General features: G+C 43.7%; 1 protein-coding gene across 1 annotated transcript; it reads right to left on the minus strand.

Moving 5' to 3' along the window:
• Positions 1 to 1,502: 1,502 nt before the first annotated feature.
• On the minus strand, positions 1,503 to 20,747 carry LOC124003570 (solute carrier family 41 member 1-like). Its single transcript, XM_046311927.1, has 9 exons — positions 20,520 to 20,747; positions 19,888 to 19,959; positions 19,338 to 19,482; positions 18,715 to 18,861; positions 12,667 to 12,811; positions 12,204 to 12,283; positions 9,954 to 10,088; positions 7,417 to 7,565; positions 1,503 to 2,528 (listed from the first exon to the last, which is right to left on the minus strand). The coding sequence occupies exons 1-9, from the start codon at positions 20,547 to 20,549 to the stop codon at positions 2,346 to 2,348; spliced, it is 1,086 nt and encodes a 361-aa protein (XP_046167883.1). The 5' UTR covers positions 20,550 to 20,747; the 3' UTR covers positions 1,503 to 2,345.
• Between the last annotated feature and the right edge of the window lie 1,434 nt (positions 20,748 to 22,181).

Genomic DNA, 22,181 nt, shown 5'->3' on the forward strand with positions numbered 1-22,181 from the left:
CCCTAGACTCACTCCAATTTGCTTACCAACCAAATAGGTCCACAGACGACGCAATCGCAACCACACTGCACACTGCCCTAACCCATCTGGACAAGAGGAATACCTATGTGATAATGCTGTTCATCGACTACCGCTCAGCATTTAACACCATAGTACCCTCCAAACTCGTCATCAAGCTCGAGACCCTGGGTCTCGACCCCGCCCTGTGCAACTGGGTACCGGACTTCCTGACGGGCCACCCGCAGCTGGTGAGGGTAGGTAACAACATCTCCACCCTGCTGATCCTCAACACTGTGGCCCCACAAGGGTGCGTTCTGAGCCCTCTCCTGTACTCCCTGTTCACCCATGACTGCATGGCCATGCACGCCTCCAACTCAATCATCAAGTTTGCGGACGACACTACAGTGGTAGGCTTGATTACCAACAACGACGAGACGGCCTACAGGGAGGAGGTGAGGGCCCTCGGAGTGTGGTGTCAGGAAATATCCTCAACAAAACAAAGGAGATGATTGTGGACTTCAGGAAACAGCAGAGGGAGCACCCCCCTATCCACATCGACGGGACAGTAGTGGAGAGGGTAGTAAGTTTTATGTTCCTCGGCGTACACATCACGGACAAACTGAATTTGTCCACCCACACAGACAGCGTCGTGAAGAAGGCGCAGCAGCGCCTCTTCAACCTCAGGAGGCTGAAGAAATCCGGCTTGTCACCAAAAGCACTCACAAACTTCTACATATGCACAATCGAGAGCATCCTGTCGGGCTGTATCACCGCCTAGTATGGCAACTGCTCCACTCACAACCGTAAGGCTCTCCAGAGGGTAGTAAGGTCTGCACAACGCATCACCAGAAACAAACTACCTGCCCTCCAGGACACCTACACCACCCAATGTCACAGGAAGATAAAGATCATCAAGGACAACAACCACCCGAGCCATTGCCTGTTCACCCCGCTATCATCCAGAAGTCCGAGGTCAGTACAGGTGCATCAAAGCAGGGACCGAGAGACTGAAAAGCAGCTTCTATCTCAATGAGTGAGACATGTATTACATAAAGATGCAGTAGATGATATAGAGTATAGTATATACATGAGTAATGACTGTTAAACAGCCACCACTAACATTGAGTGGCTGCTGCCAACACACTGACTCAACTCCAGCCACTTTAATAATGGAAATTGATGGAAAAATATCACTAGCCACTTTAAACAATGCTACTTAATATAATGTTTACATACCCTACATTACTCTTGTATATACTGTACTCTATATCATCTACTGCATCTTTATGTAATACATGTTTCATTAGCCACTAAACTATGCCACTTTGTTTACATACCCCACATTACTCATCTCATATGTATATACTGTACTCGATACCATCTACTGCATCTTGTCTATGCCGTTCTGTACCATCACTCATTCATATATCTTTATGTACATATTCTTTATCCCTTTACACTTGTGTGTGTATAAGGTAGTAGTTTTGTAATTGTTAGGTTAGATTACTCATTGGCTATTACTGCATTGTCGGAACTAGAAGCACAAGCATTTCGCTACACTCACATTAACATCTACTAACCATGTGTATCTGACCAATACAATTTGATTTGATTTAGTAATGAACGGGACAAGACGGGAAGCGTGTCTTAGCCAGTCGAAATAATGAATCAGCTGGCATCATTTTTATGGTTATATACAAATAAATGTAAATTGAAACAAGGTCAAACAAAACCAAGTGCAGCTAGTTTTCAGGCTTTCCAGCTTCAGTTTGAAGTAATTGTGTTACTGTGTTTGTGATTGTGTCACTTTTTGACTTGACTGTAAGTTAGCACTAATTGGCTAGCTAGCAAGCAAGGAATAAGAACGTTGCCAGTCGGTATGGCAGTGGAACATTTAGAACGAACGACTGGAACGCGTCTCTGGCAATCGAACCGATAGAACGGCTTGGATAGCAACCCTAGATTTGTGTCGGGATTATATCTTGTAGAAGGATGAAATGGTATGAATAAATTCATGAAAATGACGTTTTTAATTCATATATGTCAATCATTATATGAATATGTTGGTAACCTGTTGTATAAAAGTGATAATGTTCTCAAAGCCGGTGTATATTGGCATTTCGTCTCGGGCCTAACAACAACCCTGCCAATATAGCCTCTGAACATTGGCTTCTCGGACATTATCACTTAAATATGACCTGAACAGAGTTGCTTATGGATGAACAGAACAACATATAATGCGTCAGCATAACTGACATATAACTACAATAGCTAAATGTCTCTATTTGAATATATTCAATAAGACCATGTTGGACAGAAATAGGCTGATGGATTAGCCCCTTCTCTCAAACCCCCTTCATCCCAGAGGAAATGCCCAAAAGAACGGCTCTGAATGTCAGGGCCAGGAAGCCAGTGCCCAACAGGTCCCCCAGAGCCGTGAGGTACGGGATAGAGTAGTTGTCCGGGTCCAGCCCCCGCCGCCACATCCAACGCATCATCAGGTCAGCCGTGTACAGCAGAATCACCACCTGTGAATAACAATAAACATATTACAGTGGCAAGACAAAGTATGTGAACTCTTTGGAAATACCTGGATTTCTGCATAAATTGGTCATAAAATGTGATCTGATCTTCATCTAGGTCACAACAATATACAAACACAGTCTGCTTACACTAATAGCACACAAACAATTCAACGTTTTCATGTCTTTATTGAACACACCATGTAAACATTCACAGTGCAGGGTGGAAAAATGATGTGGCAGCAATAACCTCAACCAAACGTTTTCTGTAGTTGCGGATCAGACCTGCACAACGGGCAGGAGGAATTATGGACCATTCCTCTTGACAAAACTGTTTCAGTTCAGCAATATTCTTGTGATGTCTGGTGTGAACTGCTCTCTTGAGGTCTAGCCACAGCATCTCTAATGGAATGAGGTCAGGACTCTGACTGGGCCACTCCAGAAGGCATATTATCTTCTGTTGAAGCCATTCTGTTGTTGATTTACTTCTGTGTTTTGGGTCGTTGCCCTGTTGCATCACCCAACTTTTTGGCGGACAGATAGCCTAACATTCTCCTGAAAAATGTATTGATAAACTTAGGAATTCATTTTCCCGTCGATGATAACAAGCTCTCCAGGCCCTGAGTCAGCAAAGCAGCCCCAAACCATGATGCTCCCTCCACCATACTTTACAGTTGGGATGAGCTTTTGATGTTGGTGGGCTGTGCCTTTTTTTCTCCATTTATATTGTTGTGTGTCCCTTCCAAACAACTCAACTGTAGTTTCATCTGTCCACAGAATATTTTGCCAGTAGCGCTGTGGAACATCCAGGTGCACTTTTGAAAACTTTAGACGTGCAGCAATGTTTTTTTTGGACAGCAGTGGCTTCTTCTGTGGTGTCCTCCCATGAACACCATTCTTGTTTAGTGTTTTACGTATTGTGTATCGTAGACTCGTCAACAGAGATGTTAGCATGCTCCAGAGATTTCTGTAAGTCTTTAGCTGACACTCTAGGAATCTTCTTAACCTCATTGAGCATTCTGCGCTGTGCTCTTGCAGTCATCTTTGCAGGACGGCCACTCCTAGGGAGAGTTGTCATGTTTTGTCATTGGTTATCATGTCTTGTCTCTGTGCTTCCCTTCTATTCGTTTCCCTCTGCTGGTCTTATTAGGTTCTTTCCCTCTTTCTATCCCTCTCTTCCCCTCCCTCTCTCCCTCTCTCGCTTTCTCTCCTTATCGTTCCGTTCCTGCTCCCAGCTGTTCCTCATTTACTCTTTTCACACCTGTCCCCTATTTTGCCCTCTGATTAGAGCCACTATTTCTCCCTCTGTTTTCCGCTTCTGTCCTTGTCGGATCCTTGTATGATGTTCGCTGTTCTGTGTCCTTGTCTCGCCCTGTCGTGTTTTATCTTCTTCAGATGCTGTGTATGAGCAGGTGTCTTAGTCTGCTACGGTCGGTGCCTTCCCGAAGCAACCTGCAGTCTATGGTCGAGTCTCCAGTCAGTCCTCGCTACTACGAGTGGATTTCAGTTTTTCCTGTTTTGTTTTCTCCTTGATATATCCAGGATTATTACTTTTGTCATATACTGGAATAAAGACTCTGTTTTCGTTAAGTCGCTTTTGGGTCCTCATTCACCAGCATAACAAGAGTAGCAACTGTGCTGAACTTTCTCCATTTATAGACAATTTGTCTTATCGTGGACTGATGAACATCAAGACTTTTAGAGATACTTCTGTAACCCTTTCCAGATTTATGCAAGTCACAATTCTTAATATTGGGTCTTCGGAGATCTATTTTGTTCAAGGCATGGTTCACATCAGGCAATGCTTCTTGTGATTTTGTGCGTGTTTTTTATAGGGCAAGGCCGATCTAACCAACATCTCCAATTTTGTCTCATTGATTGGACTCCAGGTTAGCTGACTCCTGACTCCAAATATCTTTAGCCTAGGGGTTCACATACTTTTTCCAACCTACACGGTGAATGTTTAAATGATGTATTCAATATAGACAAGAAAATACAATAATGTGTGTCTATTGTTGTGATTTAGATGTAGATTAGATCAAATTTGATGACAAATGTTTGCATAAATTTGGGAATTCCAAAGGGTTCACGTACAAAAACATGTATTCTTAACACTACCAGCATCAACTTATTTTTGCTTGTGCAAGTATTCATCCCCATTTTCAAAGGGCCTCTCTTGTCGTACATCTACAGTTGAAGTCGGAAGTTTACATACACTTAGGTTGGAGTCATTAAAACTTGTTTTTTCAACCACTCCACAAATATCTTGTTAACAAACTATAGCTTTGGCAAGTCAGTTAGGACATCTACGTTGTTCATGACACAAGTAATTTTTCCAACAATTGTTTACAGACAGATTATTTCCCTTGTAATTCACTGTATCTTAATTCCAATGGGTCAGAAGTTTACATACACTAAGTTGACTGTGCCTTTAGACAGCTTGGAAAATTCAAGAAAATTATGTCATGGCTTTAGAAGCTTCTGATAGGCTAATTAAAATAATTTGAGTCAATTGGAGGTGTACCTGTGGATGTATTTCAAGGCCTACCTTCAAACTCAGTGCCTCTTGCTTGACATTATGGGAAAATCAAAAGAAATCAGCCAAGTCTGGTTTATCCTTGGGAGCAATTTCCAAATGCCTGAAAGTACCACGTCCATCTGTACAAACAATAGTACGCAAGTATAAACACCATGTGACCACGCAGCTGTCATACCACTCAGAAAGGAGACACGTTCTGTCTCCTAGAGATGAACATACTTTGGTGCAAAAAGTGTAAATCAATCCCAGAACAACAGCAAAGGACCTTGTGAAGATGCTGGAGGAAACAGGTACAAAAGTATATACATCCACAGTAAAACGAGTCCTATATTGACATAACCTGAAAGGCCGCTCAGCAAGGAAGAAGCCACTGCTGCAAAACCACCATAAAAAAGCCAGACTACGGTTTGCAACTGCACATGGGGACAAAGATTGTACTTTTTGGAGAAATGTCCTCTGGTCTGATGAAACAAAAATTGAACTGTTTGGCCATAATGACCATCGTTATATTTGGAGGAAAAAAGAGGGAGGCTTGCAAGCCAAAGAACACCATCCCAACCGTGAAGCACTGGGCTGGCAGCATCATGTTGTGGGGGTGCTTTGCTGCAGGAGGGGCTGGGGCACTTCACAAAATAGATGGCATCATGAGGTAGGAAAACTATGTGGGTATATTGAAGCAACATCTCAAGACATCTGTCAGGAAGTTAAAGCTTGGTCGCAAATGGATCTTCTAAATAGACGTTGACCCCAAGCATACTTCCAAAGTTGTGGCAAAATGGCTTAAGGACAACAAAGGACCTCAATCCTATAGAAAGTTTGTGGGCAGAACTGAAAAAGCATATGCAAGCAAGGAGGCCTACAAACCTGACTCAGTTACACCAGCTCTGTCAAGAGGAATGGGCCAAAATTCACCCAACTTATTGTGGAAAGCTTGTGGAAGGCTACCCAAAACGTTTAACCCAAGTTTAAATTATTTAAAGCAATGCTACCAAATACTAATTGAGTGTATGTAAACTTCTGACCCACTGGGAATGTGATGAAATAACTAAAAGCTGAAGTAAATCATTCTCTCTACTATTATTCAGACATTTCACATTCTTAAAATAAAGTGGTGATCCTGCCTGACCTAAGACCGGTAATGTTTACTAGGATTACATGTCATTAATTGTGAAAAATGGATTTGAAATGTATTTGGCTAAGGTGTATGTAAACTTCTGACTTCAACTGTATTACCAAACAAGCGCTCCTCTGTTCCATTTTATGCCACTGTTATGTTCATACTGGTTGGTCCTGAACGATTAAGCTTTGGTTATGTTCATGGAGCAATGCTGAGAAGAAGAACTGATACAGTAATTTGGCAACACTGGGCCTGACAACCCACTGTGTATGCTGGACTTTAGTCAAACCCAATCTTTATTGAGCAGTAATCATTCCATTGCCTCTTGGTTTAGATCTTGTTTTTTATACGGTCTAGGTTTAGATAGTTACTATTACACATACGCTCTTGTACAAGTCCGCACATTTATATCACATATGGTTTTTGTAAGCCACATCTGTTTGTTGCTGTATACGGTGTATAATTATATTTATACGTCCCCTACTGATAAGCGGCTATCAGGTTTACACGGAAAAGTTGCAACACTGGTCATTTCAACTGTACTGAAAAAGACAATTTGATGTGAGAAACAGCAGGACTAAAACACTGTCGTGTTCTAGACAGACGTGTCAGTCTGTTGGTCGACCTGTTTCAGCAACATGTGGTTTGAATTGCAGCGCTGGAGTTTGGCCAAGCAAGAGGGCTGAAAAACTGTCAATCTTTTTTTATGAAACATTTCTACTAAGGCCATTGTTTTGTCTTGACGTGATAAAGTCATCCAACTGATTTTCTTAGTGTGCAGCTATGATTCCCTGGACTCAAACCCTCCTTAATGTGTGACATCCAAACACAAAAAGATATGTCAAGAAAATAAACATTCCTCCATGAAATGGACCTAACTTTTTAACAAAGTTCACAGGTTTATGGCAATAAAGGTGTCCTAATTTCTTTTTGCAGCGTGTCACTATGGAATAACTAGGTTCAACGAAATTACATAGAATAAAATACTATAACTAACACAGGGGTGTGAAACTCATTCTTCCCTCATTTCTAAACAATTCCTATTTGGTTTCTATCATTGAAGTTTATAAACCCAAAAACCTAAATGAATAATTGCACTCTAATTCATTATTATTACGTCCATATGTCAGCTATAGATTTTTCAATGTACAGTATGTCAGCTGTTACAGTAAGAGTTGTATACAGTCTATGGTTTAGCTAGTTTAATGTCTGTGGTACATATATATTTGACATCTGACCTGTAGCAGGGCTGCACACAGGTATAGGCAGACGAAGGCAGACGTGAGGGCGCCGTGGCCCCCCTTCAGTAAGTGGATGGTGTAGAGGAAGAGCAGGTGACCCGGAACCACCAGGAAGACCAGAACTCTGGCTGACTTGCTGTTGACCCCTGTGGATGTAAACAGGAAAATTTGAGGACTTAAAAACGGTTTGGATTAAATGACAGCACTCTTGGTAAATTAATAAAAAATAATCTAAAACTTTAAAAAGTTATTACTGTCTAGGTCGGAGGAAGTGTGCAAGACAACTGCTATGGGTAAGTAAAATTGTGTGTGGATGTGTGCAGTTGTCAAAATTGTATTTTTTACTGTTTGTGCTACTTTTGAAGTTTGTTTTGACTGGTTAGCTGAGGAGCTGAAGGTCAGGCAAGGGTCAGGGCAGTGTTGTGTCATGTTGTGTGTTCGTGTGGGTATTTAACCATCTCTATTTACAGTTGAAGTCGGAAGTTCACATACACCGTAGCCAAATACATTTAAACTCAGTTTTTCACAATTCCAGACATTTAATCCTAGTAAACTTTACCGGTCTTAGGTCAGGTAGGATCACCACTTTATTTTAAGAATATGAAATCTCAGAATAATAGAGAGAATGATTTATTTCAGCTTTTATTTCTTTCATCACATTCCCAGTGGGTCCGAAAATTTACATATACTCAATTGGTATTTGGTAGCATTGCCTTTGAACTGTTTAACTTGGGTCAAATGTTTTGGGTTGCCTTCCACAAGCTTCCCACCGTCAGTTGGGTGAATTTTGGCCCATTCCGCCTGACAGATCTTGTGTAACTGAGTCAGGTTTGTAGGCCTCCTTGCTCGCACACGCATTTTCAGTTCTGCCCACAAATTTTCCATAGGATTGAGGTCAGGGCTTTGCCTCCAAACATAAAGATGGTCATTATGGCCAAACAGTTTTTTATTGTTTCATCAGACCAGAGGACATTTCTCCAAAAAGTACGATCTTTGTCCCCATGTGCAGTTGCAAACCATAGTCTGGCTTTTTTATGGTGGTTTTGGAGCAGTGGTCTGTTTCCTTCCTGAGCGGTATGACAGCTGCGTGGTCCCAGGGTGTTTATACTTGCATACTATTGTTTGTACAGATGAACGTGGTACCTTCAGACGTTTGGAAATTGCTCCCAAGGATGAACCATACTTGTGGAGGTTTACTATTTTTTTCTGAGGTCTTGGCTGATTTCTTTTGATTTTCCCATGATGTCAAGCAAAGAGGCTGAGTTTGAAGGTAGGCCTTGAAATACATCCGCAGGTACACCTCAAATTGACTCAAATGAGGTCAATTAGCCTATCAGAAGATTCTAATATAATTTTCTTGAATTTTCCAAGCTGTTTAAAGGCACAGTCAACTTAGTGTATGTAAACTTCTGACACACTGGGTCGTATAAGTGAAGTGATCTGTCTGTAAACAATTGTTGGAAAAATTACTTGTGTCATGCACAAAGTGGATGTCCTAACCGACTTGCCAAAACTATAGTTTGTTAACAAGAAATTTGTGGAGTGGTTGAAAAAACAAGTTTTAATGACTCCAACCTAAGTGTATGTAAACTTCCGACTTCAACGGTAGATGTCCGACAAGAGAGGCCCTTTGAAAATGGGGATGAATACTTGCACAAGCAAAATTAAGTTGATGCTGGTAGTGTTAAGAATACATATGTTTTTGTATGTAAACCCTTTGGAATTCCTGAATTTATGCAAAAATTAGTTATCAAATTTGATCTAATCTACATCTAAATCACAACAATAGACACACATTATTGTATTTTCTTGTCTATATTGAATACATAATTTAAACATTCACAGTGTAGGTTGGAAAAAGTATGTGAACCCCTAGGCTAAAGATATTTGGAGTCAGGAGTCAGCTAACCTGGAGTCCAATCAATGAGACAAAATTGGAGATGTTGGTTAGATCGGCCTTGCCCTATAAAAAACACGCACAAAATGTGAGGTTGCTATTCACAAGAAGCATTGCCTGATTTGAACCATGCCTTGAACAAAATAGATCTCAGAAGACCTAAGATAAAGAATTGTTGACTTGCATAAAACTGGAAAGGGTTACAGAAGTATCTCTAAAAGCCTTGATGTTCATCAGTCCACGATAAGACAAATTGTCTATAAATGGAGAAAGTTCAGCACTGTTGCTACTCTCCATAGGAGTGGCCGTCCTGCAAAGATGACTGCAAGAGCACAGCACAGAATGCTTAATGAGGTTAAGAAGAAAGAAGATTCCTAGAGTGTCAGCTAAAGACTTACAGAAATCTCTGGAGCATGCTAACATCTCTGTTGACGAGTCTACGATACACGATACGTAAAACACTAAACAAGAATGGTGTCGATGGGAGGACACCACGGAAGAAGCCACTGCTGTCCAAAAAAAAGTGCACCTGGACAAGTTTTAAACAAGTTTTAATGACTCCAACCTAAGTGTATGTAAACTTCCGATTTCAACTGTATGTGTGTGTTTGAAGTTGAAGTGTGTTTTGACTGCTGACCTGAGGAGCAGAAGGTCAGGCAGGGGCCAGGCCAGTGTTGTGCCATCTTGGAGGGCAGGGTCCCAGGCATGCTCCAGTAGTGGAGGTAGGTGGAGATGCGGCTGGCCTGGATGGCCACCAAGTTACCTCCCACACCTGGGTGAAGGGATGGAACAGAACAATCATTGGAAATATACTTTTTTTTCTGGGATCATTTGTCGAAATGGTCTGTTCCATATTTAGGCTTGAGCTCTGGGTTTAATAAATGATAGGTATTTTCAAGGTTATGAAGCATCTTTAAGGTAATTGTAGGTAGTTTTGGTTTTCTGCAACTTTTTATAGTTCCTCAAGTAGGGCTTGTTCGGCTGTAACTGTAATGGCATGTCTTTAAAGTGAGTTCGTGCAAAGAGAGAGCATGATCTTGTATCCATGAGATTATACCGCTTCTCTTCAAATCAGAGAAGTATTAAAAGCGTGGTAGAGAGCACAACGCTGCAGGTGTTGTTGAAGACTGTATCATCCAGTCATGAAAAACTCAATATGGTCCTTATAATCTTAACAACATCCTCACTCAGAAACATGTGATGGGATGATAAATGCATATCTTATTGCCTTGGGGCGCATCTCTCCGAGAGGAATACAAACATGTCTAATAAATAGCCTTGAGCGTGTCTCGCTGTAGTTCCCTGCAATAGCTCTTAAAATGACATTCTCAACAGCCATGCATGCTTCCACAGCCAACAGCTAAGTCTTGCATATTATTGGATGGGGTTGAGAGGAACGGAGAGAGGTGGAGAGGCAGAGAGGAGGAGAGGGAGAGAGTGATTGGAGGCAGGAGAAAGAGAGGAAGAGAGAGATTGTGAGGGAGGCAGAGGGAGAGCGGCGAGAGAGACATAAAACAGTGATGGAGGGAGAGAGAGAGAGAGAGAAAGAGAGCGAGAGAGAGAAAGAATCACTGAATGGCAATGCAAATGTACTTCCTGTCTTGAAATGCAGATAAAAGCGAAAACCTTTGGTATCGCTAGCTGAGGCTGGAAAATATGCAGTATAGAGGAAATCCGAAGCAGAGAGTGCATAGTTGTCATTCTAAACAGGCTGAGGTTTATGTAAACCCTCTTGTTATTCCTTTCCAGCGATGGTGGCTAGCCATGGGTAACAAACATCGCCATACTAAGAGTCTTATTTACAGAAGATGTGGGAACTTCAATTACTCTCCTCCTTCCCCTCTGATGTTCTGACTAGGCTGCTGAGTGGCTTAAATTAGCGTCCTTTTATTCCGTATAAGTAATGAACATCTCGGGAGGCCTCGTAGTCATGGCTTTCAAGACTCGTGCATTTATAAGTGACATTCTTCACAATTAATGGGTATATATCCCTAATTTACATGGTCAAAAATGGCTGTAGATATCACAGACTAGGCCTTTAGTGACATGGCACTCTGCAACTTGTGTGAAAACCAACTTATGACTAATGAAATAAATGTTGATGCCATTTAGATGCTTTGCATTAAGCCGTTGTGCCTTTGTAAATAATCGCACAAATTATTGTAATTTACTGTCATACTTCAAAGACTGTTTAAATAGGACAAGATCCCACGCCCATCTATTTTGTCATACGTCATATATCTCTCTACCAAGAAAACCAGATGTTGTCTTTGAGGGAAAAGAGTACCAGATTTTACATTTAAGCTTACATAATATCTTACAGTAGTGGACAGGCTAAGGATAACAAGCATATGTAAAGTAATGCTGTGTTTATAACAATTTGAGACCAATTAAGCTATGGCTTCTCGACTCGAACCCATTTCCCAACATGAGCACAAATTAGATTTAATGGTGGCTTGACGAGAGACATATTTAGTAATGGTAAACAGCATTGCAAAAAGGTTAAACCTGTTTCTAGTTTTTCCCATACCCCACTGGGCACAGACGTAAGTTCAACTTCTAGTTTTGATTTACATTTGGCGGAGTTGTCAACAAACATGAATTCATCGTGAAACCAACAACAATGTCACCATATCATTGGATTTAGGTTAAAAGTTGTGTTAAAAAAAAGACTAAATGCCCTTATGTTGACGACTTTTTGCAAATCCAATCAGTTTTCCATGTTGATTCAACCAGTATTTTCCCAGTGGGACAGCTGTTTCTCGGGTGGTTTCTTGAGGATATTTGTTAGTTAGGAGGAAGTAGGAACTATTCAACATTCAACATTGAATTACACACAGGTCCCGCCCTTTCATTTGTTGGAGGAGTAAGGTTCGGTCCCACTCACCGTTGATTACTGGGGTGAACACCGCCATGCCCTCAAAGTTCGGGTCGCTCACGGTCTTGTCCAGAATAAGGCCTCCGATACTGTGGTTTAAAAGGACACAATGGGACACAAACGTCACTTAACGTGTCCAAAGCTGAAAGGTGACATAATAAAGTATTTTTTAATTATCTGCACTGATCTGAAAGGAGAGGATAGATGAAAGTGATATGGTGCATAGAAGCCTACTGAGAAGTATATTTTACTTGTCCAGTTATATCAAAACAGTTTAGATAAAGGTGAGGAAAGAGTAAGCGATTAAGTCCTTCAAGATGCACTTTAAGTGTGTATGCTGCACGCTTGTCTCCTTGAAGGAAACTAGTTGGTAACTCCTGAGTCTTTTGCAGATCATTAATAGAACATTGATTGAATATTGATAGAATGTTGATTGAATAACAATAGATTGTTGAAAGCCCCAGGCCTTTACCTGCTGATGGACATGGCTACGATGACAGGCTGCCACCCAGACCTCAGGACCTCTCTAATTGGAGGAGAGCGCCGGGCAATGACCACCCACAGCGGGATGAGAACCAGGAAGAAGCCACACACCAGCACAGGCAGGTACCACATCTCTGGAAGACAGGACAGGTAGCGAGTGTGTGTGAGAAAGTGAGCACATTCCACATACACAGGTATAAAATAAGAAAATGTGTGTCTGGAACACACCCGATGCACTGTGTTAGACATTTATCAAGCAGACCTGCAATAGCCAGCAAAACGGAATGTTATGACTATAACTACTGTTCCCTGAAGCAGGGAAACTAGGTACAACACAACTATGGGGTGTCGTACTTACGCCTGACAAGGGTAATGAAATCCGCGCCTGGCTGGAAGCCCAGCCTTCCACAGGTGATAAGCCGAGGCTCAGATTTGTTCCTTTAATTCATTTCCCCATAGTTGTGTTGTACCTCGTTTCCCGCCTTCAGGAAACAGTAGTTATAGTCATACCTTTACATTCCTTTTCAGTGGGGAAAGGGGGAAAGGAACTATGGGGAAAGGAAATCCCGCCCCAAGCCGGCCCCAATGGACACCAAGTTAAATGGCCCATGGCATTTATACAGGGCTATTAAAGGCCCAGTGCACTACTTTTGTGCAAAAATTCTTATTATTCATTTATTTGAGATTTTCCAGGGTGTGCTGCTGCCCTCAGCACCCCTACTTCCGGCAGCTATGCCTCATAGGGACTAGTGAGCTACAGGCAGGAATCAGCAATGAATCCCAGAAATGAGCCACCTATGGGGAGGGGTGCCTCCTTGTGGACAGAGAGCAAACCTATTACTCTCACCCTGGGTGGTTAGAGCATTGGGCCAGTAACCGAAAGGTTGCTAGATTAAATCCCGAGCTGACAACATTTACATTTTACATTTAAGTCATTTAGCAGACGCTCTTATCCAGAGCGACTTACAAATTGGTGCATTCACCTTATGACATCCAGTGGAACAGCCACTTTACAATAGTGCATCTACATATTTTAAGGGGGGTGAGAAGGATTACTTTATCCTATCCTAGGTATTCCTTAAAGAGGTGGGGTTTCAGGTGTCTCCGGAAGGTGGTGATTGACTCCGCTGTCCTGGCGTCGTGAGGGAGTTTGTTCCACCATTGGGGAGCCAGAGCAGCGAACAGTTTTGACTGGGCTGAGCGGGAACTGTACTTCCTCAGTGGTAGGGAGGCGAGCAGGCCAGAGGTGGATGAACGCAGTGCCCTTATTTGGGTGTAGGGCCTGATCAGAGCCTGGAGGTACTGAGGTGCCGTTCCCCTCACAGCTCCGTAGGCAAGCACCATGGTCTTGTAGCGGATGCGAGCTTCAACTGGAAGCCAGTGGAGAGAGCGGAGGAGCGGGGTGACGTGAGAGAACTTGGGAAGGTTGAACACCAGACGGGCTGCGGCGTTCTGGATGAGTTGTAGGGGTTTAATGGCACAGGCAGGGAGCCCAGCCAACAGCGAGTTGCAGTAATCCAGACGGGAGATGACAAGTGCCTGGATTAGGACCTGTGCCGCTTCCTGTGTGAGGCAGGGTCGTACTCTGCGGATGTTGTAGAGCATGAACCTACAGGAACGGGCCACCGCCTTGATGTTAGTTGAGAACGACAGGGTGTTGTCCAGGATCACGCCAAGGTTCTTAGCGCTCTGGGAGGAGGACACAATGGAGTTGTCAACCGTGATGGCGAGATCATGGAACGGGCAGTCCTTCCCCGGGAGGAAGAGCAGCTCCGTCTTGCCGAAGTTCAGCTTGAGGTGGTGATCCGTCATCCACACTGATATGCCTGCCAGACATGCAGAGATGCGATTCGCCACCTGGTCATCAGAAGGGGGAAAGGAGAAGATTAATTGTGTGTCGTCTGCATAGCAATGATAGGAGAGACCATGTGAGGTTATGACAGAGCCAAGTGACTTGGTGTATAGCGAGAATAGGAGAGGGCCTAGAACAGAGCCCTGGGGGACACCAGTGGTGAGAGCGCATGGTGAGGAGACAGATTCGCGCCACGCCACCTGGTAGGAGCGACCTGTCAGGTAGGACGCAATCCAAGCGTGGGCCACGCCGGAGATGCCCAACTCGGAGAGGGTGGAGAGGAGTATCTGATGGTTCACAGTATCGAAGGCAGCCGATAGGTCTAGAAGGATGAGAGCAGAGGAGAGAGAGTTAGCTTTAGCGGTGCGGAGCGCCTCCGTGATACAGAGAAGAGCAGTCTCAGTTGAATGACTAGTCTTGAAACCTGACTGATTTGGATCAAGAAGGTCATTCTGAGAGAGATAGCGGGAGAGCTGACCAAGGACGGCACGTTCAAGAGTTTTGGAGAGAAAAGAAAGAAGGGATACTGGTCTGTAGTTGTTGACATCGGAGGGATCGAGTGTAGGTTTTTTCAGAAGGGGTGCAACTCTCGCTCTCTTGAAGACGGAAGGGACGTAGCCAGCGGTCAGGGATAAGTTGATGAGCGAGGTGAGGTAAGGGAGAAGGTCTCCGGAAATGGTCTGGAGAAGAGAGGAGGGGATAGGGTCAAGCGGGCAGGTTGTTGGGCGGCCGGCCGTCACAAGACGCGAGATTTCATCTGGAGAGAGAGGGGAGAAAGAGGTCAGAGCACAGGGTAGGGCACTGTGAGCAGAACCAGCGGTGTCGTTTGACTTAGCAAACGAGGATCGGATGTCGTCGACCTTCTTTTCAAAATGGTTGACGAAGTCATCTGCAGAGAGGGAGGAGGGGGGGGGAGGGGGAGGAGGATTCAGGAGGGAGGAGAAGGTGGCAAAGAGCTTCCTAGGGTTAGAGGCAGATGCTTGGAATTTAGAGTGGTAGAAAGTGGCTTTAGCAGCAGAGACAGAGGAGGAAAATGTAGAGAGGAGGGAGTGAAAGGATGCCAGGTCCGCAGGGAGGCGGGCGAGTTTTCCTCCATTTCCGCTCGGCTGCCCGGAGCCCTGTTCTGTGAGCTCGCAATGAGTCGTCAAGCCACGGAGCGGGAGGGGAGGACCGAGCCGGCCTGGACAAGACAAACATCTGTCGTTCTGCCCCTGAACAAGGCAGTTAACCCACTGTTCCTAGGAATTATTATTCCTGTGAATAATAATTTGTTCTTAACTGACTTGCCTATTTAAAGAAAGGTAGAATAAAATAAATAAATACGTTGTGCTTCCTTGAGACTATATAGCCTGCACAAAGCCCGGGCTCTGGCGATGGCTGATGCCAGCAGCATACCACCCTGCATACCACTGCTGGCTTGCTTCTGAAGCTAAGCAGGATTGGTCCTGGTCAGTCAGCAACAAGAAATGAATTATTATGTGGATTATAATTCATGGAATTTTTGTTGTAGGGGTTGATACTATTTTTGTCAAGGCAAATCAAGTCGGACATTTTAAAGTGGAAATTATAAGCTGTAGATGCCTTTTTAAACCTCAATACACTACAGGAAAATTCTCAACAACAAAAGAGTGACCAAATTAAGATCCTACATCTGTCAATAGGACCAAGCCAGCAGCATACCACTGCTGGCTTGCTTTCTGAAGCTAAGCAGGGTTGGTCCTGGTCAGTCCCTAGATGGGAGACCAGATGCTGCTGGAAGTGGTGTTGGAGGGCCAGTAGGAGGCACTCTTTCCTCTGGTCTAAAAAAATGTCCCAATGGCAGTGATTGGGGACACTGTCCTGTGTAGGGTGGCGTCTTTCGGATGGGATGTTAAATGGGTGTCCTGACTCTCTGAGGTCATTAAAGATCCCATGGCACTTATCGTAAGAGTAGGGGTGTTAACCCCGGTGTCCCGGCTAAATTCCCAATCTGGCCCTCAAACCATCACGGTCACCTAATAATCCCCAGTTTACAATTGGCTCATTCATCCCTCTCCCCTGTAACTATTCCCCAGGGTCGTTGCTGCAAATGAGAACGTGTCCTCAGTCAACTTACCTGGTAAAATAACGGATAAATAAATAAAGTACCCCGTTTGGGCTGTACCCAAATGTGGAGGTACTGTTGTCACGGTAATGTTTTTGTGGAGGGGCGCACTGGTCTCTCAGACCCGTGCAAAGGCCCCCTGCTCCGTGGGTTAACCAAGCCAAGTGCTCGGGGGCTTCTTCCTTATCGGAGGTGCACGCAAGCCCCGCTTCCTCCACTCCCTCCCACTCCAGGAATTGGAAATAGGAATGAGTTGCCATAATCCTGGGGGAAAGCTAGGAAGTTTCATTCACCAGAAGTTATGCATGCTAGCCAACTTTAGCCAGGAGATGTTTGTCTAAGCTAGGCTAGATAGCGACTTAATGCTACATATATTAAACAAGAGAGCTACCCTAGCAACTCCACGTGGGGTGGCAGGAATAGCTTGGCGAGTTAGCTAACCTGGCTAGCACGCTATGCAGCACTTGTTTAGCTAGGCTGTTCTCGGAAGTCTGCATAGGACCGGATCACTGAGGTAGGACCGGACCCATCATTGACAAGTCTGGGAAGAGAGGCAAGCAGTGCTTGACCGAGGCAGACATAGGCAGCAAGGGGTACACACCGAACATTGCCACCCTCTCTCTTCGAGTAGGCTCCCGTAACTGGCGACAGCAACCGCGTACACCACACCCAGGCAGACAAGGTATTTGCTCCAACCAGACCCAATCCATCTCTGCGTCCAGCAACTCAGACTCAGCCGAGGTACGGGCACCAGGGAGAGGAAGTCACTATCAGAAACACCAAGCCCCCTCAAGAATGCTACACGATTGTCAAGAGAACCTGCGCCCTGGACTAAGGGAACAGTTCCAGCCGCGGGCAAGCCACTGTTACTGACTTCATCCCCTAGTCCCGCACACAAACTGATTCAAGTGAGGGCAGCCAGAGCATGCGTTGAGACATACAAGGCAACACATGTGGGTATCTTTATATTCATTTGGGCATGGTCGTGAACCCAAACCTGGCTTGTTAGCCTGTCTTTTCGGTCACGTCAGCGATCTTATTCTTTGCTACAGCCAGGCCAAGCAATACGAAGAAAAAGTCATTGGTTTGTGGTTAGGAAACTAGGAGAACAAATACAAAAACTCCAGCCCACAAAGCCCAGGGGGTGAGCACGCACTACCACAAAATGTTCCCAAAGGGTTTGTTTTTAGTCGTGTCAATCGTTGCTGCTCACGTCGAAGTGAAGAGCAGAAGAATTAAAGGAATGAATCCGACCGAGCCTTGGGCTTGTCACCTGTGGAAGGCAGGGCTTCCGGCGAAATGCAGATTTCATTGGCCTTGTCAGGCGTAAGAATTTTTATTCACTGCAAAGGTCAACAAGATTTTTTATTGCCTGGAAAGGAAATTAATGTAAAATGAAATAACGATGATGTAAAATATCTACTTTATGATCATAGTCTATTCCAGCTGGAAACAATGAGAGATCAGTTTTAAATCAACTCTTTTCTACCAAGCACCTGGGCTTCTGTTGGATTCTTTACCCTTCTCCTCAAAGTGTGCAGTCATTAATTCCCCTTCATGGACTGGTATAAAACATATTGTGGAAACTCCATCTAGTCTAGCCCATGCCCGGCTATGGTCTAGTCCATGCATACATTAATCCAATACTTTTAAATCCATGAGGGGGGAACAAGTGCCCATTTTGGGAAGAAGTGTAGGGAATCGGAACCTAGGCATATGAAAATAGCTCTACCCAGAGCCATATATTTAATATAATAATGGCTCTGACTCTACCTAGGCTTAGCTTAATATTGCATCCAGTCCTGGCAATCTTCAAGATGGGTCTAGTCAGTGGTAGGTGTGAAGGTTAAGATAAAATGTGGGCTTATTTTTTAAAAAATGAAATCAGAGATTCAAACGTCCTTTTGTACTTTAACAGGTTTTTTCCCCGACAGGACAGTGAAGTGGGGGACAGACAATGAAGAAGGAATGACAGGTAGGAAGGGCACAGACAGCGGCCGAGCCGAGGTTGGAGCATATGCATAAGTGGTCCGGCTGTTGAGAGAGTTACAGCTCGACCAGATTCCGGCACATTCCAGTTATTCTATGGCGATTGATCTGACCTTTGAACCTGAAGAGAAAGCTGCTGACCCCGGCCAGCAGAGAGAGGGTGATGAGGTCACCCAGGCTGGCAGCGATGGGTGTTGCCACATTGTCAGGGTTGATGCCCACCTTCCTGGAGCCGATGATCACTCCCACCATCACTAGTCCTACCGATACAGAGAGTGGACACACATACTATGGCCTACTGTCAAACTAAAATAGAATCATCCATATCAAAGTGCATATTTAGTTTTATTTATTTACTCAACCATTTCAGCAGAACAACTCTTAAGGTTTGTAGGGTTCCTGGCTGTCATCTATTGCCAAAAGATTTATCTTTTCTCTCTCAATTTCCGGTATACCTAGTAAATATACAGCTGCTAAACATCGGAACAATCTAAGTGATGACATGGTGTAGCAATCTTCACTAATGAGCCCTGATACAATTCTCACAAAGTGGCTTAACCATGGGTGGTATATAGGATTACGCTGGTGCAATGGGTAAGGTGCTTGCCTTTCACGCTAGCAACCTGGGTTCACTTTTCCATTCCCTACCATTCTACCTAGAATTACTGGTGTCAGTCAGAGCTTGTATATCAGCTAGTGGCAAGTATACTGTTGTGCTTTTGTTACGTTGACCTACCCAAGGACAGGGCAGCTACAAAGGCTGTCGTGACACTACTGCCACATAGGACAGCAGCCTGTAGAAAGTCTACACGACCCCTGGTCAACGCACCCAACCCCACTGCGGCTACCGCAGCCAGGAAACCCACCACTGTTGCCTGGACCTATGGAGGAAGAGAGAGGGGGAATAAGAAACTGGCAGTGAGAGAAGGGGGAGAGAGAGAGATAGGCAGGGAGAGGGAGAGGGAAAGGGAGAGAGAGGGAACAGGTGAGTCAGCAAGGGAAGGGTATGGGAGGCAGGAAAGGAAGGAGGGGGATCGAGGGGGAAAGGTTAGAGTAAGGGAGGGAAGAGGAGAGAGCAAGAGAGAGAGAGAGAGAGAATGAAGCATGGTACTGAGACATGTCATTGCCTTGATACAATGACACCCTCTTGTGCCCTCTGTTGGATTCACAGATAAACTCACTCCATAATAACTTGTGTGGTTGACTGTACATGCTAGCCAAAGTGACAGCACTGGTTTGCTAAAATGCCATTGGCTGTGTTTGCTGGACAGAGACGTCGGTGTCACCTGAATAAGAGCCAAGTTGCTACACACCATCCTCCACTGCTGCTTCGGGTCATCCATCTGCCCAGTGTTCGCCTGATAGGGAGGAGGGAGGAGGAGTTGGAGAGGAAAAGTGGTGAGATATAACATTTCAATTAAATTAAATACAATTTTATTGGTCACATACACATATTTAGCAGATGTCATTGTGAGTGTAGCGAAATGCTTGTGTTCCTAGCTCCAACAGTGCAGTAGTATCTAGCAGTGTAGTATTATCTAAAAACGATTCACAACGATACACACATCTGAAACAAAAAGAATGGAATTAAGAAATATATAAATATTAGATAGAGCTATGTCGGCGTACAGTAGATTACAGTAGAATAGCATACAGTATATGAGAGGAGTAAAGCAGCACGTAAACATGATTTAAATATTATTAAAGGGACTAGTGTTCCATTATTAAAGTGGCCAGTGATTCCAAGTCTTTGTATATATGGCAACAGCCTCTAAATGGTTGTTAGTTTGAGCATTAAACATGTCGTGCCAGCATTGAGTGTGTGTGCGTCAGTGTCTGTGTGTGTGCATGCATGCCTACGAGTGTGTGTGTGCATGCGTGCCTATGAGTGTGTGTGTGGCAATGTGTGTCCACTCACTGCTGTAGACAGTCTGGATGCCAGTGTCATCTCTAGGTTGCCTTTCAGTCCCACCAGGGCTGGCACCAAGATAAACACCTCTGTGATCTCCTTAAACACCTCCCAGTGCTGAGTAATACACAATTAAACACTAGCTAGTACTGAAACATACCACTCTGAATAAAATCCATAAGAACTTGCCAGTACTGAAACATTCACAATGATCTCCTTAAACACCTCTCAATGATGAAACATCCCAATCCCTCCCAACATATTTTCTGCTCGACTGATTGCCAGATATACAGTACTTGTGCTTTAGCCAACTGTTTGGTCGTTGTCATGCCAAAACAGAAAGGAGTTGGCTCAAGCACAAACAGATCTGGCAAGCAGAATAATTCACTGTAACAGGACATGATTAATATTGGTATTATATCATTTCTTTATTCAGATTAAAATCATTCTCTGTTGCTGTTGTCATGACTCTCCTGGTCAAGGATCCAAGGCCTCAGAGGTGGGGGGCTGGGCCAGTTTTATGACACCTTCACACCCTGTCGTAAATGGTTTTTCGTGTTCCTGGCACATTAACTAAGCCATGCCCCTAATGAGGTCAGAATAGTGTGTCAGTGTGATGGAACCGCCTTTCCGACCAGAGTGCTTAAATGGACTCGTCAAGAATGAACATATCGTGACAGAAGATGTGAGACCATGGTCCACACATTGAAATGTTTGGAAACTCTGAAAACCAACACGAGATGAGAAGATAACCTCCACCATAATTTTCAAATAAATTCATAAAAAAATCCTACAATGTGATTTTCTGGATTTTTTTTTTCTAATTTTGTCTGTCATAGTTGAAGTGTACCTGTGATGAAAATTACAGGCCTCTCTCATATTTAAGTGGGAGAACTTGCACAATTGGTGGCTGACTAAATACTTTTTTTGCCCCACTGTATATATATATATATTTATGTCTTTAGAGTTTAATTTGGGAGATGGTAACTCATGAAAAACATATTCCATGTTGCCCCAAATTCCTAATGAGTTCATTGTTACATTAAAAATGTAATTGGGTAACAATTAAACATAGTTTGTTTATAAAATAAATACAGTGATCAGATTAATGCAAGTCACCTCACGACACTGTTGTCATCTCATAATAATCTAATAACTATAATCTGAAGATTAAGGTTATAGTGAAACTAAAATACTCAGTATGTTTTGCTATTTTGCCTTGATATAAAGTAACTATTATGAGTTACAGGTGAATGTTTGAATAAATGTATTTTCCCCCTTCCCCCCACACACACACATTTTTGTCATTTCCAATTCAAATGGGGGGGGGATAGCTTTCAAGGCTAACTTCAGTCAAAGTGACTCCCAACCCACCAACCTATTCCATTATTCAGGGAGTTAGTCATGCCAGTGCAACTGCTGGGATCTTTCCAAAAGGTTAACCAGGGAAAGAGCTATTGCGCTGCTCTACTCTTATCTGCCTCTATGTCCTTTTGCTATACTACTAGCTACACGCACTATGCCTTTCTGCATGTCTTACAGAGTATACTTAGAAAAAAAATACAAATAAAGTGTGTCGTCATCTCCAAAATGTTCCATGGGGTGTAGCCACAAGTACCCTGGGTCCCAGATCTTATTGCGCTGTCTTGCCAACTCCTATTGAAAATAACA

The sequence above is a fragment of the Oncorhynchus gorbuscha genome, linkage group LG18 (assembly GCF_021184085.1).
Source record: "Oncorhynchus gorbuscha isolate QuinsamMale2020 ecotype Even-year linkage group LG18, OgorEven_v1.0, whole genome shotgun sequence".
Lineage (NCBI taxonomy): Eukaryota > Metazoa > Chordata > Actinopteri > Salmoniformes > Salmonidae > Oncorhynchus > Oncorhynchus gorbuscha.

Excerpts from the sequence above, each read along its gene's own strand:
- LOC124003570 (XM_046311927.1), bottom strand. The coding sequence starts at position 20,549 with ATGACACTGGCATCCAGACTGTCTACAGCA. Across the intron at positions 12,284-12,666 it reads GTAGCCATGTCCATCAGCAG|TATCGGAGGCCTTATTCTGG; the intron begins GTAAAGGCCTGG and ends TTTAAACCACAG. Across the intron at positions 2,529-7,416 it reads TGTGTGCAGCCCTGCTACAG|GTGGTGATTCTGCTGTACAC; the intron begins GTCAGATGTCAA and ends TGTTATTCACAG.